The sequence below is a fragment of the Bos grunniens genome, chromosome 5 (assembly GCF_055505025.1).
Source record: "Bos grunniens cultivar Pamir isolate PY7600 chromosome 5, Bosgru_T2T1.0, whole genome shotgun sequence".
Lineage (NCBI taxonomy): Eukaryota > Metazoa > Chordata > Mammalia > Artiodactyla > Bovidae > Bos > Bos grunniens.
Window position 1 is genome coordinate 26,760,988 of NC_141169.1, and position 24,022 is coordinate 26,785,009.

At 55.2% G+C, this 24,022-nt stretch overlaps 2 protein-coding genes and 3 long non-coding RNA genes across 7 annotated transcripts; 3 read left to right on the forward strand and 2 right to left on the reverse strand.

Annotated features, from left to right (window-relative positions):
* Positions 1-3,677: 3,677 nt before the first annotated feature.
* HOXC8 (homeobox C8) lies at positions 3,678-7,338 on the reverse strand. The gene is made up of 2 exons (XM_086399007.1): positions 6,766-7,338; positions 3,678-5,371 (listed from the first exon to the last, which is right to left on the reverse strand). The coding sequence occupies exons 1-2, from the start codon at positions 7,199-7,201 to the stop codon at positions 5,079-5,081; spliced, it is 729 nt and encodes a 242-aa protein (XP_086255133.1). The 5' UTR covers positions 7,202-7,338; the 3' UTR covers positions 3,678-5,078.
* LOC147371476 (uncharacterized) lies at positions 7,329-11,214 on the forward strand. Of its 3 annotated transcripts, none has more exons than XR_015163531.1 (4): positions 7,329-7,449; positions 7,836-7,943; positions 9,837-10,095; positions 10,507-11,214. It is a non-coding gene; the product is annotated as an uncharacterized LOC147371476 (long non-coding RNA). The 3 variants fall into 3 exon arrangements; XR_015163530.1 differs by having other exon boundaries at positions 9,837-9,905; XR_015163529.1 differs by lacking the exon at positions 7,329-7,449 and having other exon boundaries at positions 7,804-7,943; positions 9,837-9,905.
* A 2,222-nt stretch (positions 11,215-13,436) lies between these two features.
* HOXC9 (homeobox C9) lies at positions 13,437-16,265 on the reverse strand. The gene is made up of 2 exons (XM_086399006.1): positions 15,728-16,265; positions 13,437-14,001 (listed from the first exon to the last, which is right to left on the reverse strand). Exons 1-2 carry the CDS (start codon positions 16,263-16,265, stop codon positions 13,757-13,759), a joined length of 783 nt encoding a protein of 260 aa, XP_086255132.1. The 3' UTR covers positions 13,437-13,756.
* LOC147371478 (uncharacterized) lies at positions 15,873-17,418 on the forward strand. Its single transcript, XR_015163528.1, has 2 exons — positions 15,873-16,748; positions 17,175-17,418. It is a non-coding gene; the product is annotated as an uncharacterized LOC147371478 (long non-coding RNA).
* Positions 17,419-20,335: 2,917 nt separating this feature from the next.
* On the forward strand, positions 20,336-22,660 carry LOC147371479 (uncharacterized). The gene is made up of 2 exons (XR_015163532.1): positions 20,336-20,621; positions 21,449-22,660. It is a non-coding gene; the product is annotated as an uncharacterized LOC147371479 (long non-coding RNA).
* Positions 22,661-24,022: the final 1,362 nt, after the last annotated feature.

Below are 24,022 nucleotides of genomic sequence, written 5' to 3' on the forward strand. Positions count from 1 at the left end.
CGCTGAGTCGGCTGCCTCCCTCTGCCATGCCGAATTTTACATATTTTCCTTAATAAATGGGGTATTAAGGTTGGCTCTGGGGGAACCACAGCTTTGCAAAGATTTGTGGCATTGGGGCAGTGACGGCAGCCCCGGCGGCATGAAGGGACTGAGAAGGGATGCTCAGCCTACCCCAGTCATTTTTTTCTAGAAAGAGAACAACATCCTTCCCACTGGGGCGTAGGGGAAGCCCCCACTCCACCCCAGATGGGAACAGGACGGGGAGGCGGCTGGAAGCCTCATAACCAAGACTGACCTGGCCGTGGTCTGAAGAGCGGAGAGGGTTTAGGCCTGCGGAGGCAGCTTGGGGAGGAGGGGGGGGCGTGGCGGACGAGAATGGGGAGCAGCCTGCAGAACTCCCAAAGCGCCCCTCGTACCCAGATTCTTTTCTCCGGAAAAGTGACATTCCTATCCCCCCACCCCCCAAGACCATCCCTAGGTCTCCTAAGGATGTCAGGTCTCCTCAGTTCCTAGGTTCAGATAGCAGCTTCCTCCTAATCTTTTTAGAATTAAATATAAAATTAAGGCCTATGATCGATCTTACTTCCCAGTTCTTTTTCCTTTGGGTGCATGGTCATAGGAAGCCTTTTTCTGTCTGGTCAGGTGGCCCAAACCCATCTGCCTTTTTCAGAAAAATTCCAATGTCTGGGCAACTAGGACACACCTTGCAGGCCCTGAAAAAAGAATCTATTCTTTCCTTAAATTCTACCTTCCATGCTAAACACCAGAGCACGGGAGACTCCAGACCCCTGATTTTGGCAATGAATCCAATGTGAGGGAGCCCAGAATAAATTCCCCCATAGAGACTATTTGCCACCAGTCACCACCCAGCCACTCTCCCCAACAAGCTGGAGATTTGAAGGCCCAAAGCTCTTCTCTTGGTTCCAGAGTCATGTTGGCATGGGGACTTCCACGGCTGGGTGCCCCACCCCAACCAACAGGGGGTCCCCTCATCCCCTCCCCAAACTTCCTCTACAGTAAGTGAAGCAGTTCCCTCAGCCGGATGCAGGGACCTCGTTTCTTTTACAAACCCACCCATAAATTTTATAACAGGTAGTTAAAAATTACGACAAGGAAGCAGTGGCCCAGCTTTTCACAATGGGCCTCGGGGAGAATGGGACAGCTCTGCGGGCAGTTCACCGGAAATTTTACTTCTAGTCTGTGGCACAACCTGTCTCACAGTTCGCTTTAACTGGCACGGGGTGACTTTCTCCAGCACACAGCCGCTGGGGCATCTCATTTGGGGAAGCTGAGGCTGGGGAGGCCAATCCACTCTCCCATCCTAGGGTACCCCAAGGAGCTTTTTAGGGCACTTATTACCTCCCTCATCCTCCTCCCCCAGATCCCCTACAGGCCCGCAATTCCCTTGGCCTCTACAACGAAGTGGGGAGGGAGAGATAATGCCGAGTGTTTTTTTTTTTTCTTTTTTGTTTTTAAATCCTGAGAAACGAATTTGCCCCCCAACTTAATAGCTGCATTATCCTGTCTCTACGGTTGAGATTAGAATAATAAATTCAAGGCGAAATGAGCGAGATGCTTCCACTCAGCATTTTGAAAGACACTATTTTTCACAAATCACAAATAGCTTTCGGAAGCCACTTTGATTGGCTAATAAAAAAGTAAAGAATGGGAGAAAGTCCTAGCTGCTGTTGCCGAATGGTCCCCATTCCGGTAATGGGACGGCGGGAGTATTTGGGAGGACGCGTTTCTAAAGAGAGCGCGTCCCCGCTCGCAATTAAGTTCTCCCATAAAACGGGTTTTGCCTCCTTTTCTCTCCAAACGAGAAAACAGAGGCGGTGGGCACCACGGGCTGGGGGGAGCGGGTGCTGTAAGAGAGGGCGGCTGGAGATCTCTGGGTCTGGCCCACCCGTTGCCTCGCATCTCAAGCGATGCTGGGCGCCAGACGCACCCCGCCCTCCGACGCCGGGCTTGGGGCCACGGGCATTGCTGCGCACGGCCGGGGTTGAATGGGGCATTGGGTGTGGGGAAAATTCGGTGAGGTTCTTCGAAGGCATTTAGTGTAAGGTCAATGGCTACTGGGCCAGCGATTTTTTATTAATAGCAAGCATAATTCCACATTTCAAAATGAAACGACCCTCGCCGGCCCTCGGAGTCTGGACGCCCCGTGGGAAGGCCTGAGGTCAGAGCGAAATGCTCTCTGTTCGGGCCTCCCCGGCGGGCAGCCGGTGTTTCCCCGCAGCAAACGGGGTTACCTGGCTGGCCCGGCGGCTGTCAGCTGGGACCCCAGGTTCCGAAAGATTTACCCCAGAGCTGTTCAAAGCTGTTCCCGACTGCCTGCCCGCAGCCTGCGCTTCCAATCCGTAGCCTCTCTCGGGCCGCAGGACTCCCCTATTAACGACGCCTGATCCAATCCTGTATTCAAGACCACTTTGCGTGGGAGCCAGGGACTCAGACGCGGGTGAAATTACACAAAACTAGAGTCGACTTACTGGGCGTAAGTCTGGGGAAATCATTGAACGGGAGAACAGAGACTGAGAGAGTGAAGGGAGTAAGAGATAGAGAGGTCTGACCTCAAAAATATTTCAGTCTTTGGGGGTCTGGGTTTTTAAGACCAGAAGATCCCATCCCCTCCCCTCGTCCCATCTCTTGACTGAATCAGACGGCTTGTATCTCTGGAATTTGGTATTATTTGACCAGAATCTTGCTGGCATAAACAGATTTCTCTGTCTAGGACTCTCCAGGGAAGACCGAGAGACCTCTTGCCTCCTGAGTCCCTTAGCCTTCAACCCTTTATTTTGGGGAATGGGGAGTCCAGTGAAGACTGTCCTTACCCGGCTGTGGTTGGAGTGTGGGACTGATCACTCAGTGGGCCCACCCCCACCCAAGCCAATGATCTGAATTATAAGGGCAGGGCAGGCTGCCCAATTGCCAAGGTGAAGCTGAGAGGGCTTGATACAGCCAGAACAGAGGCTGGAGTAAGTGCAAGCGGCTGGGTGACAGTGATGGCTCTGTGCTGGCTGAATTTGAATTTCAGACAGTGGACTCAGGCTGCTTGCCTTGCCAGTCCCTCCACCTTTCCCTTCTCTCCTCTCCCCTAGGCTTAAGCTCCCTTATCCCCCACTCTCAGGCTTCTTCCAACCAAGTCCTCCAGACTGCCTCAAGCCTCACATCCTTCCCACCCTGTTTGCTTTCTAGTGCTGGGTGCTGAGTACTAAGGGTTGACCATGAGAGATCAGAAGGAATCACATTTCCTCATCCTTAGCCCCAGCCCCTGGTTGAAAAAGGCCTAGTTCCTGGAGGGGCATGGGAGTGGGGGCAGATTTTTGATCTGGGCTCAGCCCAGGGCCAGGAGGAAGAAGATGGATGAGTGGAGGAGAAGATGCTTTCTTCCCATTGGGACCCTGGCATCTACCAACCCACTTTGTTTGGAGCCAATGTTCTCCCAAGGGCATTCTGCTCTGCTTCCTCCTCCTCCTGTTCACCTCCCCACTTTCACCTGCCCTCCCAGCCCAGCCAGCCCTCTCAGCTCCTCCACTCCTCTCCATGTGAGTGCTCCCCAACCCCAAGTCAGATCAGTGGAGGAAACCTTTACTAGAATATTGAAAAAGGGTAAGGAGGGGAGGGGTAGAAAATGGGGTACGATGGGGAAAAATCGAGTCAGTCATTACAGCTTCAAATATTTTTTCTCCATTTTTTTATTATGACTCACGTATACAATACAAAGTACTTCGACCAGAAACAGAGCTGCTGCCGGGACACAAAATCTACATTCATAGCTGGACATAAAGACGAATGACCAAAAATTATTATTATAGATATATTTTTAACGTTGTTTTCCTTTCGAGCACATTGCATAAACAGAGGATTCAAGACAGTTAACTATACATTCAGTGCAATTTAGTTCTACTCTACTGGGGTTAGAAGCACAATAAAAGCGCACAGGACCGGCGGGCTAGGCAGTCTCAGTTGTTGGGTTTTTCTTAGTGAAATAAGCAGCAACAAACGACAACAAAACCGCATTACAAATACTCTCAAAGCAGGATTTCTTCCTATAGGTAGTGATAAAATACGTTGGAGGTTTCTTTCTTTTTTTTTATTTTAAATTTTTTCTCTTTTTTTCTCCTGTATTAGGATTTTTTAATTTCTCTTTTTTATTTTTTCAAGATTATTGCAGGTTCCCTTTAGGTAGTATGTTAAAGATTTACTATGATTATTATCAGTATTATTATTATTTTCATGATTATGGCGATTTCTGAGCGCTTATACCAGTGCAGCTCAGAGGAAGCTGGGCCCAACAACAGGAATTAGACAGCTGAAGGGGAGGAAGGCATGGGCCCGAGTGACCAAGGGATGGCTAGGTAGGATCTGAGCGGCAACTGCAGGCAGGCGCCTTTCTACCCCGTGAAAAGGGAGGAGGGAAGGGGAGACCTCGTCTCCTTCAGGTTTCCATCAGGTTCCTAGAGAAAGTCAAGGGGGTCTAAGTGGGGACTCCCAGGGAGGGAGAGGGGATATTCCTTGCTATCATTTTTAAAATGTCTTTGAATATCTTCCCTTTCTTTTCCTTCCTTCCTTCACTTTTTCTGTCCTTTGGGGAAAAAAGTCAATCTAAGACATTAATCCTAGCATGAAAACAAAGCCACGAGTCTTCTTCCATATTTTGAGGGGGCTCCCCTCTAAAATAAATACCAGAGAAGCAGGGAGGTGGCAGTGTGGCAAGAAGGGGCCGGGAGAAGGGGAAAGGGGGCCAGGTCTCAGACCTTAAAATCCAGGCAAGACTAGGAAGGGTGGGGGTAGGGAGAAGTGTGTGTGTTGGGGCAACGACTGAGACAGAAACTCGGAACTTTTCGCTGTGTCTCAGTATCCCCCCTCCAGCCCCCAAACAAATAAAGGTGGGGGGAAGTCCAAACGTAATAAAACCAGAGCTGCAAGTATCTGACAGGTAGTTAGAGTTGTGAGTGTCATTCTATTCTCTATAAAAGCAAATGACAGTCGTAAACTTCTCAATTTATCTGCTACCATAAAATGAAACTTCAAGGGAGTTGCTAAAGGAGGGGGGGGGGATGTCTCTCTTTTTTTGCTCAGTCCTTGTTTTCTTCCTTTTCCTCCTCTTCTTTCTCCTCTTCCTCGTTTCCTTCTTCCTCCACCTTCTCCTCATCTCGGGCTCCGGGCAGTTTATCCTTGTTGTTCTCCTTTTTCCACTTCATCCTTCGGTTCTGGAACCAGATCTTCACTTGTCTCTCAGTCAGTCCCAGGGCATGAGAGACTTCAATCCGACGCTTTCGTGTCAAATAAGGATTAAAGAGAAACTCCTTTTCTAGTTCCAAGGTCTGATACCGGCTGTAAGTTTGCCTTCCGCTGCGCCGCCCCGGAGCTGGACAGAACAGAAGCCCAGTCTGGTTATGTTTGGGTAGGGGCTTGGCTTTCCCCTGTCACTCTTCCTCCCCTGAAATCCCCCCCTCTGGTTTCCCCAGTTCCCCTCCCTCCTGCATAAAAGGCAGAGCAGGCAAGGGCAGGAAAGTTTGGGGGGTTTGTTTTGGTTTAGCTTCACCTTGGGAGGTAGGGTAGGGGTGGGGGCAGGGACTAGGATCTGTCTGGAAAGCCGGGGCTGGAAGAGGCCAAGGGAGCACTGCAGAGTCCCCCCAGGCCTGCAGTTCCAGGAAACTGGCCCTGCAGCTTTGTTTACAAGTGCAGAGGGGCATTGGGTGAGAAGGGCTGGGGACAGAGTCCCTTTCCAAAAGGAAGGCAAAAGGGCTGGGGGTGAAGAAGTGAGGCTCTGCTCACTGCCCCTCTTCAGATCTCTCTGCCTTATGCCTTGCAAGGAGGAAAAATAATTGATCTCCTGGAATGTATCACTGCTTGGCCTGATTGCTAACTAGAGATCAGCAAATAAATCACGGGCCATCCTTGCTGGAACTTGTCGCTTTCTAGCTTCCCCTTTTACTTCGAAATTGGGCGATGAGGGGCCACCCTTGGAGGGGCTCATGACCTGAGCTGCCCTGAGGGTCTCAGGAAGACCCCACAAGCCTTTGATGGGGGGCAGCTTGGCTTCCCCCAGGGTCTTCTGGACGTCAGAGCCCTCTAACCTACATGGCCTCCCTCCTTTTCAGGACTCTTTTTTTTTTTTTCCCCTTCTCTCTGACTCCCTCTCTTCTCTCCAACTGAGGGAAGTAGAGCAAAGTTGGGGTAGTGGCCCTAAGGCTAGTTCTCTGAGAGGAGGTGGTGGGTACCCCAGAGAGGCAGATCACCTGTCCTTGGGGTCCTGCCACCCCCTGACCCAGCCAGGGGAGGGAAGCAGGGGTCTTCATCCCAAGACAGCCTGGCCACTGTCCTGGACTGGGGCTCTCTGCCTTATGGAGACACTGGCTTGTTCCAAAGGCTGATAACCTCTGGGTCCCCCGCTCCTTCCCAGCCACCTCCCCAACTTTGACTAGAGACGGTGAGAGAAAGAGACAGACAGAGAAAGAGGAGGGGAGAGAGAGAGACAGACTGACTGACAGAGGTGGAGAAAACGTTTTTTTAACCCTTTGCACCCAGATACCACCTTTTCCCCCACTTTTACCCCAATCCCCCAAATCTCCCAGACAAACCCGGTGCCCCACCCCCAGCTGAACCTCCCAACCTCCAGAAACCCACTCAGGCCCGGGGGTGGGGCCCGAGAGAGCCCCAAGCCAGGAGGGAGAGCGAGGGCAGACAAAAAGGAGGCGAGGGAGGGGGGAAGACCCCGGAGCGCGGGAGACTAAGGGGGAAAGAGAAAAGGCTTCTCACCGTGGGGTCTCATCCATGGAAACATGAGGCTGGGAGACGAGTTTTGATTTAAGTGGCCTTGTCCTTCGCTACTGTTAGTGTTGGCGGAGGATTTACAGTCGGGATATTGCACCACGCTCGCCTCTTGCTGAGCCCCATAAAGGGACTGTCTGGGGAGCGCCTCGTAGCCATAGAATTTGGAGGCGTCTCCGTGGCAGCTCAGCGAGCACGGGTTCTGCTGGTAGCCCGAGTTGGAGATGCCCGAGGTGCCGTGGTGGAAGAAGTCTTGGACGTGGTGCGAGGCGTGCTGGAAGCCGGGCGCCGAGCCGCCGGGCCCGTACACCAGCGCATGGCTCCGGCCCACGCTCTGCGGGAAGCGGCAGTCGTAATAGGCCGGCTCCAGGGACTCGCCGCCTTTGTACTTGGAGAACAGGGGGTTGACGAAGTAGGAGCTCATGCTGGGCACATGAAAACCCGCCGCCCCCTCCCCTCTGGCTCCCGACTCCCCCGCCCGGGACCCCCGAAACTGCCCTCCCCCCGGGAGCGATCCCCAGGCCGGCCGGCTCCCCGGGGCGGCGGGCCGGGCTGGGCAGGTGGGGGGCGCCTGGGTGCCGGCGGCCGGCGGGGCGGCGCAGCTCCCGGGCTGGGCGCGGGCGGCGGCGGGCAAGCGGGCGGCGGCGGCGGCGGCGGCTCTCTTCACTGTCGGTAGGTAGAGCTCGCGCTCTCGCACTTAGCTCTTTCCTTTAACAGCCCAGGCGAATTCCTCAGACTCCCGGCGGTGGCGGCGCTTACACGCGATTCGCGTTCATCAATCCACGACATGAAGACAGGCGAGAGGGAGAGAGAGAGAGGGAGAGAGAGAGGGAGAGAGAGAGAGAGAGAAGGAAGGGAGGGATGGCGGGCGGGGGGTAGAGGGGTTCAGGGCTGGGGGGACCTGGAAGAAGGGGAGGGGAGGAAGGGGGAGGGATGGGGGTGTGGTATGTGGGGGGTGGTGGTGAGCCAGTCCCAGCTAATGGCTGGGGCCAGCTTTTCCAAGGTGCGCATTCAGATTTGAAGGTGCCTCTCCTCCCTTCTCTTTTCCTTCCTCTCAGAGAGAGAGGTACCTGAGACAGCAGGTCAACTCAGGTTACCTCAACAGGTATAAGACCCCCGAGGGGGCTGAATGCCAACCAGAGAGAGCGGTCCCCTAACAACCAAAGGTGGGTTCCCCAGGGGGTCCTTAAGTCTGGGGACTTTAGGAGGAAAAGTGCATCTTATCCCCAGACACGTCAGCCATCAGAACCCTCTTGCCCCTATCCAGTTGCCCTGTCCCCCCTAGATTCTTAAGATCCCTTGTCAGCTGGCTGTGGGTAGTGGAGAGGGCCAGAGGCAAGGATACTCCACATACCCAGTCAGGGCTGCACTGCCCCTTCAGACACCAGCTCATGCCTCAGGCAGGAAGCCCGGGCAATGGCCACGAGCTTGCTGGAGGCTCTGAGAGCAAAACGGCTGGTGGGAACAGAGGGAGAGGGCAGCTGTGGTTCTCTGGCTTCTGGCTGGGCTGATCCAGGAGGTTGCTTCTTAGAAGACCCCCTGTATCTGGGTTGGAGGCCTCTAAAGCAGGCCTCTTACTTGTCCCCACATACCCTAACCCCATAGGAAATGCCAGTTTGGCCTCCTGGCTTCACCGCATCCCCCCTCCCCAACTTCCCCAGGCAGGCTGCCCAGGCCAGGATGTGGATGGGAACTGTCAACAGACACTCTTTAAATATTTACCCACACTTCTCTGGGGGGTTTCCCCCATCCCCAAGACTGGGTAAATTCAAGTTAATGCTAATGGATAAAAGACCCTTATCCCATCAGCACCCTTCTCTGGCCATAAACATGTACAGTTACATGGACTGAACACAGACAGAGAGAAAAGGGAGAAAGAGAGCTGTGGACACGTGTGCTCTGTGCAGGTGAATGAAGAAGAATGATTTTTCTGGTTCTCCCCCTCCACAGTATGTGAGGGCAATGCGGGGCCATGCTCAGGATCCACACATGTTGTATATGCTCTCTTCCACCACGAACAACATCAAATGCACACACACTCAATTATCAGAAAGCACCCCTGACACTTCACAGAGACTGTGCACACTCGTGCACACCCAGACATATGTGAAAATAAGACCTGATAAACACACATGCATCTTTCGCTCTTTGCATCATTTAAAAAAAAAAAAAAAAGGCTACCTAATTTCTTTCCACATTCTGAAGTTTCAGGGTTGGATGAGGAAAGAGGCAGTTAGAAAATCAGATCTTTTTCTTCACTATCCATCCGGAGCCCAGCTCTAGGGATGAAGGAAGAAATGAAAGCGCAGGGGAGGACGATGCAGAGAAAATGAGTCTCCCCCTTTTGAATCTAAATAATTGCTGGGGAAATAGTCACTCTCAGCCACATTCCCAAAGGAGAACCACTGGGGCCCCAGCAAGAGATCAGGATACTCTGAATTTGGAAGAATCCACCCCCATCTGAGTGAGGTGGGGACCGCTCCAACTCTGTGACACCACACCAATATCTCTGACCCTGGAGCCACAGGAGGGGAGGTTCAGAGGGCCATGCCAGCGCTGCAGGGTCCAGGGCAGTGGGGGACATGACCAAGATATCCTCCACTACCAGAGCACGATGCAGCCTTGGTTCAGCCTCTGCCTTCTCTGAGCCTGCTCTGTGGGTACTAAACTGACAGACTCTGGACTCCCAGCTTCTAGGTCACTGGGGACTGTCATAAATACTTTCCTTTTCCCTCCTGGAAAGCAGAGGCTGGGCAGGCCATATCCGCTTTGGGGCCTGCGCCTTATCTTTTAGGGGGTGGGGGGATATCTCAACATTTTATGGGCCAGCGAAAATCCTGCCATAGAGCTATCCTTCCAGGCCTTTGTGTCTTGGAATGCAACTGTCCAGAGTGTGCTGCATGCATCGCCTGCTTTGAGAGCCCACCAGTCCCCAAAGCCCCGGCTGGACTTGATTTCCCCTTTCAAAGGTCCCTCGCCTTTTCTCTCTTCAGTTCATTTGATTGTTTGTTTTTTTACATATATTTGGTTGATTTCGCTCCTCGAACCTGGAAATAAAGGAACCGCAAGCAGCCATCCTTGCTGGGGCGTCTCCGTCCCTCGCCCCGAGGCCTGCACCGCCCTCCTAGGTATCGTGGATTTATGTTCGTTTGTCCGGGTCATTCTGCCTTTTCGTGTTAATTACGCGCTGCCTGCTTCGTGCTTATCTCCTCCGCAAAGCGATTATTTTCAACGCCCGCCCTTCTGAGCCTCTCGAGTCTGCTGGCAGAGCGAGGGCCCATCTCCGGCCGCCACTCGCGATTTATTTACACCTCGCAGGTGAGAGGATTGATTTGCTCAGAGCCAGAGGGGCCGGGTTGGGCCGGGGCACCCGGCCTTTTAGTTGCTGCTCCTCGGGGCCGGGTCTCAAATGTCAGTGCGGCCAGGCCGGATCGGGGCACAGCCGCCGCCTCTAACATTGAGCAACAGCGCCACCTCGCGTCCACTTGCTCCAATGCAGTTCGGCCGGGAAAAAGCCAGCAGCTAAGAGCAAGCAGGTCCCCAGGCTTGACCCAAAGATGGGGGGTGGGAGGAAGGAGTTTCCAAATGAATGCGCACGAGAGGGGTCCCCGGAAGGGATTCCCCCCTCCTCAGGAGCGCTGTTCTTTTGTGGTCTAAATCCTCGAAATAAACCTTGTCCAAGGTTTTATACTATTTTCTCTTTTTGTCACCCTCCCTTCCCGCATTGAGACACTGTGCAAAAGGAACTGCCGCGATTTTCCCCGCAACCAGGCGCATTTCTGGCCTCGGAACACCGCGCACGCAGACACACGCACCGAAGCTCCCGCGACCGCCTTCCCGTGGCGCGCACTCTAAACTCCTCGCTCCTCTTACCCTGCCGCCTGCTCCGTACCGCCTATTCCGCCGCCGCCTGCAGGACTTTGGGGTGGGACTCTGACTTCTCCCTGCTCTTTGCCCCCTGGTTTGTGGCCCAGCCCTCTCTCACGCGCGCTCTCTCCACCTCTCCCTCCCATCCAGTGAGGTCCTGTTCTCCGTGGGCCATAGACAAAACATTCCTATAATCCGATTTCAAAGGAAAGAGTGTCCACCTTATTTAAACCATAAAACAATTAAGCCCAGACGTCTAGCCAGCTCCGCGCTGCTGTTTTGTTCGGCCCCATTCAGAATCCAGCGCAGGGAGACAAACAGCGCCATAAAAGTGGCATTTCGGGGCCTCGGAAATGTACCTACCCTCTGCCTTCCCAAGTGGAACAACCTTTAGGGTTTTGTGATTCTGACAAAGGAGCAGAGGAGAGGTGGGAGGGGAGGATTAGGGCAGGGGGGCGTTTGCAAGCCCCTCTTTCGTCCCCAGCTTTCGTTTCTTTCCCCAGATGTGTGTCGTGTTGTTGTGGTTTGAGTTCACAAATGACAATAAATAAAAATCGAATCCAATCCTGACCTGCAGGCTGGAGGCTGAGCTGGTACTGAACCGCGGGCTGGACCGCGTGGGCCTGCTCTGGATCCCACGCTCTGGTCAGGGCCCTCCTTCCTGCCGGGAGCCAGACCGGCTCGGGCGGGCCGCAGGAAGCAGGCCGCGCTGACGGACGGACGAGGGGAGGCGACAGGGCCTTGGAGCAGGGGCGGGGTGGAGGCCCGGAAACACCGCCGAGCTCGGGCCGGGAGAGAAGCTTGAGTCCCCGCGGTCAGGACCGAGGGAGATGGGTGGGTGCCTTGTCCTCCGCGCGGGGCGCAACTGAGGCCAGGGTCCCAGAGGAGGAGCAAGGTAGCCAGAAAAATACAGGCAAAGCACCTTTCAAAAGGACCAAGAAAACAATCGCTTCTGGAATTGGGAGGTCTCTTCTTAAGCGGGAAAGAGGAGGGGTGCTTCAGCGACTGGGGAAACCAAACCGCGACTTTAGATTGTCTCCCTCAAAATATTATCAAAAACAAAACGTTCACCTCTTCCCACCTTCCTCCAGCCCCTGAAACTGGACTATTTAATAGGAGGAGCGGGTAGGAGATTCAAATGATGGGAAGAGGCTGGTCCCTACAAGTGCCTCACCAATCCTGTAAGGTGATGGCCATGGGGGGAGCTGCTTAGGAATCGGGGTCCCCAATTATTTTCTTTTACGGTGGTATTCCCCAAGTATTCAGAACAACACCCTGCACTCTCGCCAAAATGGGCAGCCTGAGATATTAAAGGGCTATATTTCAAGCAGTCTGAGTTTAATAGTTTCCAGATTGGGGGATTTCCGAGAAAGGGGGCGCTGGGCTGAAGCATACCCAGCAGCTTGAGTCTGCTTCTGATTAACAGATGAAAACTGCTGGTTCTGGGGAAGGCTCTCGGGGTGCTAGGCAGTCAACCATCCCCACTGGGCTGTTGTTACACACACATATCCCCAAATCTTTGCCCCTGGGGTCCCACAGCCACCAGAGAACACCCCACTTCTGGCTAATCCCTGCCCAGCTTCCTTTGGTCCTAGCCTAGGGATCTCTTGAAATGCTGCGGTTGCTCAGCATAACCACTGTCACCCCCAGATCAACATTCAAACTTCACCCCCAGATCAACATTCAAATTAAGCACCAGAGAGATAGGTTGAATAGAAAAGAGAGAACTAGGAGATGGAGAGAGAAACTGAGAATACACTGAGAAATAGAAACTAAATCTAATCTTGATTGCATTGGTTTTGCCATCTTTCTTCTCTCTCCCTTCTTTCCTCCCTTTTCTTTCTTCCCTCTCTACTCTCTCTCCCTGCTCTCTCTCTGCATCTTCTTTCACTCTCAATGTCCAGTGCCTGTCCAGTTCCCTGAGGCCTGCAGGGCCTTCCTCTTCACCCTTCACCGCACACCCTCCTTAGCAGCCTGCCCCCCCACCGACACCCCTCAAAGCACCGATGCAGCCAGGCAAGAATCCAGCCCCGGCCTGCACCCAGCACGCAACCTTCATCTTTACCTATCTCTTCCCTCCGATCTCATGTACTCATAAATTATTACAATTAATTACAGCCAAGGAAAACCATTCATGCCATACCCCCACCCCCAGGGACTCCATCGAGCTACCAGGAGACTCACAGGCAGCCAGCCAGGGAAGGCACAGGCGGCACCCGGGCCTCAGCAGCCTCCACACACCCCGGGAGCCTCTTAGCCCCATCACACCCTGCCTGGGGAGGAGTGGCGGGCACTTGCCCTTCCGAAGTAGGGGGAGACCCTTGCCTGGCTCCCACCTCCCCTAAAGGATCTAAGCACTTGCCTCCTCCACGTCAGAAGCCTGGGAGCGACAAGGAGGAGAAATAATGAGAACTGGATGCAGTTGGGTTTCTGGTTTTTTAAGTGACTTCGATATATTAACACAGAGCTGTTCTACCATAACAAACAGAAGCACGTTACAGGACCGACTCTGAGGATGAGAGGAGACACTGCTATGTACACGCCAGAGGCGCCGGCCTGTGCCGCTGGACCCAGCCTGCGGCATGGTCCCTGGCCCTCGCCTTTTCGCTCCTGGGCTGGGAAGCATACTTGTGTATGTTGTATGTGTGCGCGTGTGTGTGTTTGTACAAAATCTGCACACAGAGCACCCCAGGCCTGGGGAGTGATGGCCCGGACCAAATACAATACATGAAAAAAAATAGAAATATAGCGATTCAAGTACTGGCTTCTCTGAAGAAAGGAGAAAAAAAAAATCACATTTGTGTGTGTCATTTATTTCAGTTGCGCTGGGAGAAGAGAACGCGGTTTCTCTCCCCGCCTCCTCCTCCTCCTCGCTGGGTAGAACTAACTCTAAAACACCAATTTCTCAACATTGAACCCTCCCAAATTGCAAGAGTTTTCCTTTTCCCCTTCCCCTTTTTTTTTTCCTTTATAAGCCGATTGGCTTTTCTCTATCTTGCTCTTTCCTTTTTTCTTTCAGTGCTGTCTCCCGCCTGGGCTGGGGTATTTTGTGGGTTTTTTGTTTTGTTTTGTTTTTCCCTTGGCTGTGCGAGGCAGCAGGCTGGGGCAGGGTTTAGGATTGCTCCTTGTCGGTTTTCTCTTTATTCATCTTTTTCATCTTCATCCTCCGATTCTGAAACCAGATTTTGACCTGCCGCTCGGTGAGGTTGAGAACCCGGGCCACCTCGTACCGACGGTCCCTGGTTAAATACATATTGAAGAGAAACTCCTTCTCCAGTTCCAGCGTCTGGTACTTGGTGTACGGGCAGCGCTTCTTCCTCGTGGAACGGGCGTGAATCCAGTTGGCCACGGGGTTGCCTGGAGGGCCAAACACAGGCAGGGGTCAGTGGAGCCCCTTTCCAGCCCAGGACCCCTGCCACCCCATCCTCAGGCTCAGCCAGGCTCCCCAAACCCAATAATTGAACCTGAATTTGGACACGTTTTGCTTTAGGAATTCCACCCCCCTTACTGCTTTTGCGGTCTCCCCCCTCCCTATCTTTCCCCTCCTCAGTTTCCAGCACCTAAAACTATAGGAAATCGAAGCTATCAAAGCCTCTACAGTCTGGTCCTCCTCAGCTTCAAGAGTAGTAACTCGAGAATATCCTCATAAAAAGTCCAAATTCCCAACCGTTTCATAGGCCCATAAACGCTTCTCTCTCTTGTTTTTTATTTTTATAGCGAGGTCTCTCTCCTCCCCACTTCCCTCCTCCTCTGCCCCCTCCCATCCTCCCAGCCCACGACCAAGTCCTGAAATTTCAGCAGTTCTATTTCCTGACCCTGAGAGTCCCCAAGCCCCTCATTACCCTCTCCAGCGCCCCATCTCCGCTCTCGGAATTCAACCCTGCTGAGGCGAATTCTCAGGGTGATGCTGGGATGGGAAAAGCCTTTCTCCTCTCCCCAGGGAACTGCTGGCCTTGGGGACAGGCCCCCCTATATCTTAGCTTCCCTCTTTGGCTTCCAGTGCCCCCTCCTCCTGCCAGCCCCAGGACAGGCTCTGCAGGAGCCAAGCCTCCAATTTCAGGTTTATGGGAGTAGCTGAGGGCAAGGAGGGAAGCCTTCAGAGGGGTATAATTAGGCCCTGGCCCCTGATGGGGCTGCAGGAAAGGATTTCCTGCAGCCCCCTCCTGGGTCTCCCCCAGACATTTCCTCACACCCAGGGGCTGCACCCCCTCCTCCTGCTGTTTCCCCTTCTATCCTCTTTCTGGCCCTGCAGCTCTCACCTGTCCCCCCTCCAAAAAAAAAAAAAAAAACCTACCCTTGCCTTTCTCTGCAATACTCAGAAGGCTCCCCTTTCCCTGATTGGAGTGTGTGTGTGTGTGTGTGTCTGTGTGTGTGTGTGCAATTCTCTAATCTGGGGAGATGCTTCTCCCCACTCCTTATCCCTGACCCCCATTCCCACCCCTCTCTCCTGCAGAGCCTCAGAAGAGGGCTCTCAAGTTTAAGGAAACTGGGACCCCCTCTTCTCTCCCTCAACTCTGGAAGTCCTGATCCCTCCAAGTTCCCAGGCTGAGAAAGCCCTCAGACCTCTCATCCAAGGTTCCTGGGGGAGAAGCCCATGGACCTTCTGTTTTATGAATCTCTAGTGGGGTGAGGACCCCCACACTGCCTGGGAGGTAGGGGTGGCTTTTCTCCTTGGGGTTATTTCCTCTCTATCCCCAGTGTCCTCCTCATCTCTCCCCCATCTCATCCCAAACCATAAAATGAAACTCGCCCCCATCCTATCCCCTGGCCCTGTCTGCATTTCTCCGAAAGCAGTGACTGAGCCAAAAAGCCTGGGCTGGGGGTGTGGGGGCGGGGGTCTCATCAAAGCCAGCTCCTGGGAGAGGAGCCCCCCTCAGCCTTCTCCCAACCTGGCTCCCTGGGCCCCCTTCTCAGACCTTCCTGCCCCTGAAAGCTCCCCAAGGTAATTCGCTTTTATTGAGTCCTCGCCCTCACCCCTCTCCCGCGCTCCCTGCGCCGCTCCGAGGGGCTGTAATCCGCTCCCCCCGCCTGGCCTCCCCTCCCCTCCCGCGCGGGTTGTAAAGGAAAATTGCTCCCAACTTACTGGGGTCCAGGTCGGCCTTCTCCTCTTTGTGCTTGCTGCCGGCGAGGGCGTCAGCCTCGGGCGAGGGCAGGGTCTGCGGGGCGCGGTCGCGCAGCTCCCCGGGCGAGCCGTACATGTAGTCCGGGTAGCTGCGGCCGTCGCCCGGGCCGCAGTCGGCGCGGCGCCCGGGGTAGGCGTCCGGCTTGAGGGCGTAGTGACGGCCCCCGGCCGGGAAGCTGGGGAAGGAGACGGCGCCGGACAGCGGCTCGAGCCAAGTCCGCATGTAGCGCGTGTCGGCGCCGAGGTGGGGCTGGGGGCCGTACGGGTGGTAGACCACGGACGACTGCGAGGGCACGGGCGCCCACGACGTGCTGAACACTGCCGGCTTGGGCGCGAAGCTACAGGACGGAAAATCGCTACAGTCCGGCACCAAACCGCTGGGTCTGGCGGCGGCGGGGTGAGCCCCTGTGGCCGGAAACCTGGACGCTAGGAGGTCTTCATTGTCGTGAGAGATGAGCGAGTCCACGTAATAGTTACTGATGGGCCCCGTCGCCGACATCGTAACAGGGTTTTACATACATAAGATTATTGTATGAACTGTATATGTACTTTTTATCTGCTCACAGAACAATCAAGGCAGGTAATTATTTTTCCAGCCTTTTCCCCGCAGCTCATTGGCTCCCCGGCCCCCACGTGATCGTATTTACCCAAAAATACGGCGCGGATCAATGCGCAGGGGCTTTTTTTCCTGGCTTTTTTTTTTTTCCCTTCTCCCACCCCCTTCTCTCTGCTGATCCCCGCGACCTGCGTTTTCCTGGGGGTCCGCAACTCTGGACCCAAGGACCCGCCGCCCCCTAAGGACAACTCGCATCTCAGCACAGAAGCCCCTGCCCGTGTCCACCCATAAGCAGATGGCCTCCGCCCCCACCCCCGGGAGGATTTCTTAATGGGGTGCCAATGCCAGTCCCCGAAGCCAGGGTTCCCGGACCCTCGGGGCTGAGCTGGGCGCTGGAGCCTGGCAGGGGCAGAGAGGCCGGCCGAGGTAGGTGGAGGAACTATTTCTTGACGTAATCCGTCTCTGTCGGTCCCGACGCTCCCGCAGTCTCTGCGCGAGCCGAGATCAGCGATTGTCAGTTCGGAACGTGGCTTTTAAAAATGCGTTTTTAAATAGTGTGTATGTATGTATTTCTTTCTGGAGCAGCAGCAGCGAGGGAGGGAGAGTGGGAGGGGACTGGGGAAGCTGGGGTGGAGGGAGGGAAGGAGGGAAAGGGGAGCGTCCTTCTGCCACTGGCCAACTCAGCCCCCCAAATCTGGGGCAGGGGAAGCTTGGGGAAGGTGGCCCAAGGCTGGGAGGGGTAGGACCTCGGGACCTTGTACACCTCTGTCACCAGAAGTCCTCTCTTTGCTTTGGCACAGATATGCAAACGTCTTTAAATTTATTGTCTGTATCTTTATCTTTCTTTGCCAGCCTGAAGAAGTGGAGGAGAGATCTACACAACTTCAGTGGGGTGTCCCCATCCCGTCTTCCTGTTCGCCCTCTTTTGCCCTCAACTCCATCTCTGAGACATCCTACCCTCCCCCCAAAAAAGAAGTCACTACCGGGGCTCTGTCTACAGAGAGCCAGGGTGAGAGCGGGCAAGGCGAGAGAGCGACCTCGGTCGTGGGCAAGTAGCTTGTTTTTACGTCCTTCAATAAAATTTTTATGAGGATCATTTGATTGTTCATAAATGTGTCTTTCATTAAATAAAATTGTAGGCTGTTTTTGGAACGAAAAAAAGCTATGAAGGAATGGGAGAAAGCAATTTCTTTGGAGTCAGACACAGGAATTCTGGAGGGGGCAGTGTGATGGCAGGGAAGATCACACAACTTGGATTCCTCCCCCCTCAGTAAGTTGGTTGTTACCCTCCTCTTTGAATTTGGGGTTCATTCATTGCCCAGCCTTCTGCTTTTCATCAGACTGTCCCATGGTGGTTTAGCAAAGGTGGGCAAAGGCAAGCAGGAAATTCTCAGTGTGGGTGCAAGAGAGGGGCAGGGAAGTTGGTGGGGGTGGGGGAGAAGAGCAGGTGATATCCCCAGAGACACAGGCGTTCTAGTCAGGGCAGAGTGAATTTGAAGGAGGGGTGCAATTTCAGGGTCAGCAGGGAATAGTCCAGTTTGCGCCAAGGGAAACAGGCAGGAGCTGAGGCTAAGACACAGGCTCTGAGGCAGCAGGGAAGGACAAGGTTTCTCAGACTGGAGATGCCTGCTCTTCTTTCCCATTCCTGTCCTCAGGAGGGGACCAAACACCAGGGGTGGGGGGGGGGGCGGAGGCTGCTTTTTTCCTGCATCTCTGTCAACCTGTCTCCTCTAAGGAGGAGAAGGGCTAGAGAGAGGTGTTCCAGAGACTAGTGTGTGTGTTTGGGAGAAGGGGGGTGAGGAAAGTTGAGGGGGAAGGGTCTGTCTGCAGCCCGCAGCACTGACCCCAGCCTGCCAGGCCCCCACCCCAGTCCCTGCTCCTCCCCTTCTCGGGTTCTCTCCTTTTCGGTCTAGCGGGGCTGGGATTTCGACGCATGGGGGGGACGTGAGAAGTACCCGGCTGGGGAGAGGCAACCCGGGGCCTCAGCCTCTTCACCCTCAGCTCTGATTATCTTCTCCTCACCGCTCCTCGCCCCCCGACTGGACTGGTTTTGGAAAAGTCAAATTACAGCAAGAAACAGAATATCTCTTTGGCCTTGATGGAGCTGGGTTAGCTGTCAATCAAAAATTCTCCCTCACTAGTTCAAGGAAAAGACTGCAGGTTACAGTCCCCCTGCCTAGGCTTCCTCCAAATCCCCAGCGCCATCTGCACCTCCCCCCCAGCCCTGGCGGCGGGGAACCCTGCCTGGTTCTTGGGTGGCTGCTGGCAATGCTGAGCAGAGCCGCGGAGCGTTCAGAGGGCCCGGGGCCAGACTGTGACGAAGAGGACATCAGGGGACAGAGCCTGAGAGAGACTGAGCCCGAGACAGCCTGAGACAGCAAGACTGAAGCACGGCGCCAGGTCCCCAGAGAGAAAGGGAGGAAGGAAGGAGGGAAAGAAAGAAGAAAACGGGTTAGAATAAAAGAAAGAGGGAAGAAAGACAGAAAAGAGGGGAGGCAGGATGAAAGAGAGGGAAGAGCAAGGAAAGGAAGGCATGCAGAGAGAGTCGGAGGAAGGGCGCCGACAGGCAGGCAGGACGGGGCAGGGCGCGGGCTGACCGAGCAGCCGTGGCATTGTGCAACCCGCTGGCTGGCCGGGCCTTTGCCGCGGGACTGGCTCTGGGCGCGGCGGCCACTTCTGTCCGGACACAAAGGAGGAAGAGGCCTCCTCTCCTGCCCCTCCCGGGCGACCTGCTGGGGTGGGGACACCAGGCCTCCAGGATATAGAACCCTATCTCAGCCCAGGCAGCTACCCAGGCAGCTGGGAGCTGAGCCACGCTCTCAATCAAGGAGCAAAGAAGACAGGATGAAGGAGAAGGTTTCAAGCCCGCCGGCTCCTCCTTTTCGTCTTCGCCAGGGGACAGGGCCCATCTACCCCTACCTCAGTCTTCCTAGAAGGAAGCTGCCCCCCAAAGCCCCTCTCCTATGGCCTTTGACTATTTGGGAAAGCCCCCCAGACACAGTGGCTGTAAACAGATGCCCCTTTCTCTCCTACCCAGCTTGGCCATCACCTTCTTTTCAACTCTTGAGCAGTCTGCCCACCCAGCAGAGGCAGCAGCAGTGGGGCAACCAAGATCACCAGGCCCACGCTCTCTGCTGCCATCAAATTCCCTGTGAAACTGAGGGGAGATTGTTGCCTTCCTTTCAGAGCATGAATTCAGACCCTCCCCACTCAGGCACAGACACAGCTGTGGATCTGGAAGCAGGCCTCACCCACAGCCCCCTCCCCACCAACACCCCATTTTGCCTGGGCCTTGCTAAGAGAGGCAGCCTGGGGGAGGGGGGCTGGAAGAGGCTGAGAATCCCTGAGTTCATCAGGCCACCAGGCCGTCCCTTGGGTTCCACAACTACATGTGGATGGTACCCCCATCCTCTGCATTTGGAGGTGGGGTGGCAGGTCAGAGCTCTGAAGCAGACCCTAGGGCTCTCCCCAAATCCAGACCTGGAGGGCACCAAGGATGTGGGAGCACCAAGAAGGAGGGGTTTGTTTTCCCAGGTTCAGTTACGCCTGCCAGGTTCCCAGACTCCCTCTCACCCCCACCAGTCCCCTCAATTTTCCTTATCACCGATGGGCAGCCCGAGGGACTGGAGGCCACTGGGAGTCCCTGTTGGGAGATGGGAGGACTCCAGCTTTAGCTAGCAGCTGTGCATTCACTGTGGTTCTTAGAGCTCTCTTCTGACCCCAAAAGACGGCACTGGGCAGAGGAGAGCCCCCTCAGGGGGAGGAGCACCCTGACTACATCACCTCAGACCTGGACAGCTGGGATCACAATCAAGCTAGCACCACCGTGGGCAGGACAGACAGACAGAAAGACAGGTTAGACTGATCCCCTCCCCTGGCCCTGCACCTCCCTTTTAGTGATTTAAATTCCCTCCGGTTCAATCTACACCGTCAAGTTCGGATTATATTTAAAACAGGCTTTCTCCCGGTCCCCCAGCGGGTCATTCCCGCAGCCGCAGGCAGGGCGCCCGCTCCCGGCTCGTCAGCACCCGCCTGCGCGGAGGAGGCCCTGCGTGCTCCATTTGCTTTCGTTTTCCTTCTCCCCCTGAAATGGGCTCAGTTCACCTCTCCGCTGCCCTCTCCTCCTCCCCGCCCCTCCTCGGTTCCCCACTCCTTTCCCCCCTTTTCTCTCCTGATCCCTCTTTGTTGGGAAAAACACACCCACACACACAACTCCTCCTAGCTCAGGCCTGCGCTGGAAGCAGAAACTGAATTCTCCTGGCCCGCCGCGAGGAGACCAGCGTCTTGCCCCCACCCCAGGTGGGTATCCGGGATCCTTACACACCAGGAGTCCAGCCGCTAAGCCCAGCAGGAGTGAAACCCCCAGGGCCTGTGAACGTGGCCCTCTCAACGCCACGGCCTGCATTCCCTCCGGCCCCCTGCACTGCGCCCCGCAGCAAACGGGGCTATTTCCGCTCCCCCAACCCGATCTGGTTTCCCAGCCTGGGGAGTGGCTGGAGGGGGAGCGGTCCCAGAGCTAGGGGTGCTCTCCGCCCGGAGCCCCCCGTGGTCCTGGGCGCCTGGTTACCTGATCTTTGTATGATGTATGTGTCGCAAGGAAATTTGCAGTGACTTTGGATCCCAGACTGAGGAAGCGGAGGTGGCGAAAGGAGAGACAATACGGGTCCGAAGTACAATTAAGGAGCCAGAGCCGCTAGTCTCTTCCCCCGCCCTCCCTGCCAGACTAGGAGCTGTCTGGCCTCAAACCTCAGGGCAACCCGCGAACCTGGAGCCGGAAACTCAGCCCATGGCGGAGGGAACCAGAGGTTCTGGCGTCCAAAAAGCAGGAGGAAAGCGCCCTCCCACTTGGGGGCCCAGCCACCAGCCCCACTGAGTCGCCGAGAATCCAATGAATGAAAGTGCACATTCCGACGAATTTTTCCCGATTTTTTTCAGCCTTTGGCTGGACAGACTAGGGTTTAGGACGTCTCAGACGGACAGACATACAGACAGGCAAACCGCATCTCCGGAGGCAGACAGACTCACAACATGAGTGTGAGTCTGAAATCAAATACAGGTTCAACATTCCCCAGGCCTCTCTGCCAGGCCGGGCGGGCGCCGATCTCCCTACCTTCTCTCCCCTCCAGGGCGTCCGGCAGAGACCCGGAAGACTCGGTCCCTCCGGCTTGGTCCAATCCCGCCTCGGGAAGCGCCTTCGTTACCTGCTCCTCGGCTCCCCACGGCCACAGATGCAGGGCAGCCGCCTCCGCCGGGGGAGGGAAGCCCCGGCCACCGCAGCCGCCGCTGCCCGCCCTCCTTCCCTCCCTCCCTCTTCCTCGCCCTCCCTCCCTCTCTCCCTCCCTCGCGCGCCGCCGCTCGCGGGGCCCTCCCGCGGGCAACCTGTTCTGGACCAAATCCAGGTATCTCCGAAAGAGACAAAAAAGAAAGGACCTCTGATGTAGAAAAGAAAGAAAGACCCTGAACTGCATTTATTTTTCACGCTCTGACCATTGGTCGGCCTCAGTTCAGGCGTCCTGGGCCCGGCCCTGCGGCTGCAGAGGTGTGCTGGCCTGCTGCCTCGCCCACGCCGGCCGCCGCGCCCCGCGCGCTGCGCGCTCCACACTCTGGGCCGCCGCCCCCCGGCAGCCCAAACACCAAGCAGACCTCAAGGTCCTTCCTACAGACTCAACATCCGGTTGCCCGCCTTGCCGCTGGCCTCTCCGCCTGGGAGCCCGCTCCGCTCCATCTGCGGCCAAAGTCCTCACACAATCCACCTTGTCCGTGTTCTCGGGGCCCGGCCCGGACACCCTTCCGAGCCAAGGCGCCCGCTGACCACCCTCGGGCCGCGGCCCTGCCCGGGGCTGCACACCTCCTCCCCTGCACGGGACGCACACAAAGCCCAGTGTCCCGACGCCCCCACCCGCGGCCCCCTCTCCCCAGTCCCGCTGCCCTTCACCTGTTCTCAAGAAGGGCCGCATCTCCGAGCCAGCCGAGGCAGGGCGGTGGGCCGGGCTGTAGGGTGCCCGGGAGCCGAGGTCCCAGGAAGGCCACAGATGATCCGCCGCCTAAGCCGGAGACCCCTGCAGCCGGCGAGAGATCTCAGAGACCAAGGCTCTCCTTGGCGAGCTCTTGCCTCTTCCTCCTTCTCCCGCAAGTCTTAAACACTTACACGCCGAGAGTTCAGCTCTATAAATCCTGCTCCTCTTTCCCATATCATAATTAAAAAAAACCAGTAGGGGAGGTTTTAACTTTTATTGCGATTTCTGGAGTTGGGCTGCAGAGCATATATTAAGTTTACGCTTATGCGCTCTCGGCGGGGAGGGTCCTTTAAGAAATAAAAATCCATCTTAATATCCACAGACGAGAGAGATAATTTTTTCCCTCCTCTTCACGCTGTTTCTTTTGAAGACTCCCCTCCAGCGAAGCGAATAAATAATCACCATCGCCTTAGCCATGATCCACGGCCCCAGGGCCCCGCGGTGGACACTGGCCACCAGACTGGCCCTCACCTTGGCCCTGTGGGAATGCACCCCTCTCCCCAGGATATTGTAGGGGGGACACTCAGACCCATGGCTCTGTGGCCACCCCCCTATAAGCCCACCAGCTCTGAAATGGAAATTGGGGCTGAGACCCAAAGTGCAGAAGTCGTTCATTGGTAAATTTCGGCCCATCAGGGACACTGTCTCAAAGCCAGGCACTCCTGAGCACCCCGCCCCTGCCTGGGATTCCCTTCACTCCAGCTGGCCCCCGGCTTCTGACAGCCTGAAAACTCAGAGACTGCCAAGGGCTCCCAAACCGGGGAAGCCCTTGCCTGCCTCGCACCAGCTGGCCTTCCTCTCTGAAAACTTCCCCATTTCTCTGGGAGCCATAGGGCGATTTGAGCACTTCCTTCCAAGGGAAGAGATTTTTTTTCCCTTACAAAGGGCTGGGGGACAGAGAGAAAGACAGACTGACAATTTCAGCTGGGGAGAACGGAGGCTCTATTACTATTCTCTCCTCTAATCTCCATGGGATCTCTTTGTATAAGAGAGAGAGAAAAATACATGAGTATGCACAAAAATATATACAGGGGATCTGGGAGAGCCTGGAGGAGGCAGAGATATAGAAACAGAGACCCACATGCATGCAAGGTTCAATATATCCCCCAGCAGACAACTGCGTGAATAAACTTCATGGATATACTGTGTTACAGGGACATGACTTTGTTTCCCTGTCTGAAAGTTTCTTATGTTTTAATAATCATAATAATTCCAAAGTAAGAGAACCAAAAACCTGTCCTTTGCCTTTTGACTTTCTCTTTCCCAATCTGAGAGCAGGGGTGTACCTCTCCATTTTCCGTGACCCTCCCCATTTTTCTCTGCAGGCAGAGAAACCTGTTCGGAGAGCCCTCTCTCTAGCAACCAGGACCAGAACTGAGGAACCAGAGGGGGCAAGGAGGGGAAGAAGCTTTGCAAAGTTGCACATTGCTCAGATGCCCCTTTACTCCAGGTCCTCCCCTCCTCCCCCTGGCATCAGCCAACAACCTCTCCAACAATATGAAATGCTGGGCGCTGGCAGCCTCCGGTTCACCCAGACCTTTCCACACAGTGCAAAGACAAGCAGCTGCCTGACAGGCACAGACACAACAGACCAAGGCCTACGGGCAACAAACAGCTAGAGAGACCAGAGCCAGATTCTTGCCCTGATGTTTCCCAGTAGGGTGTGTGTAGGGGGGTTTCTAC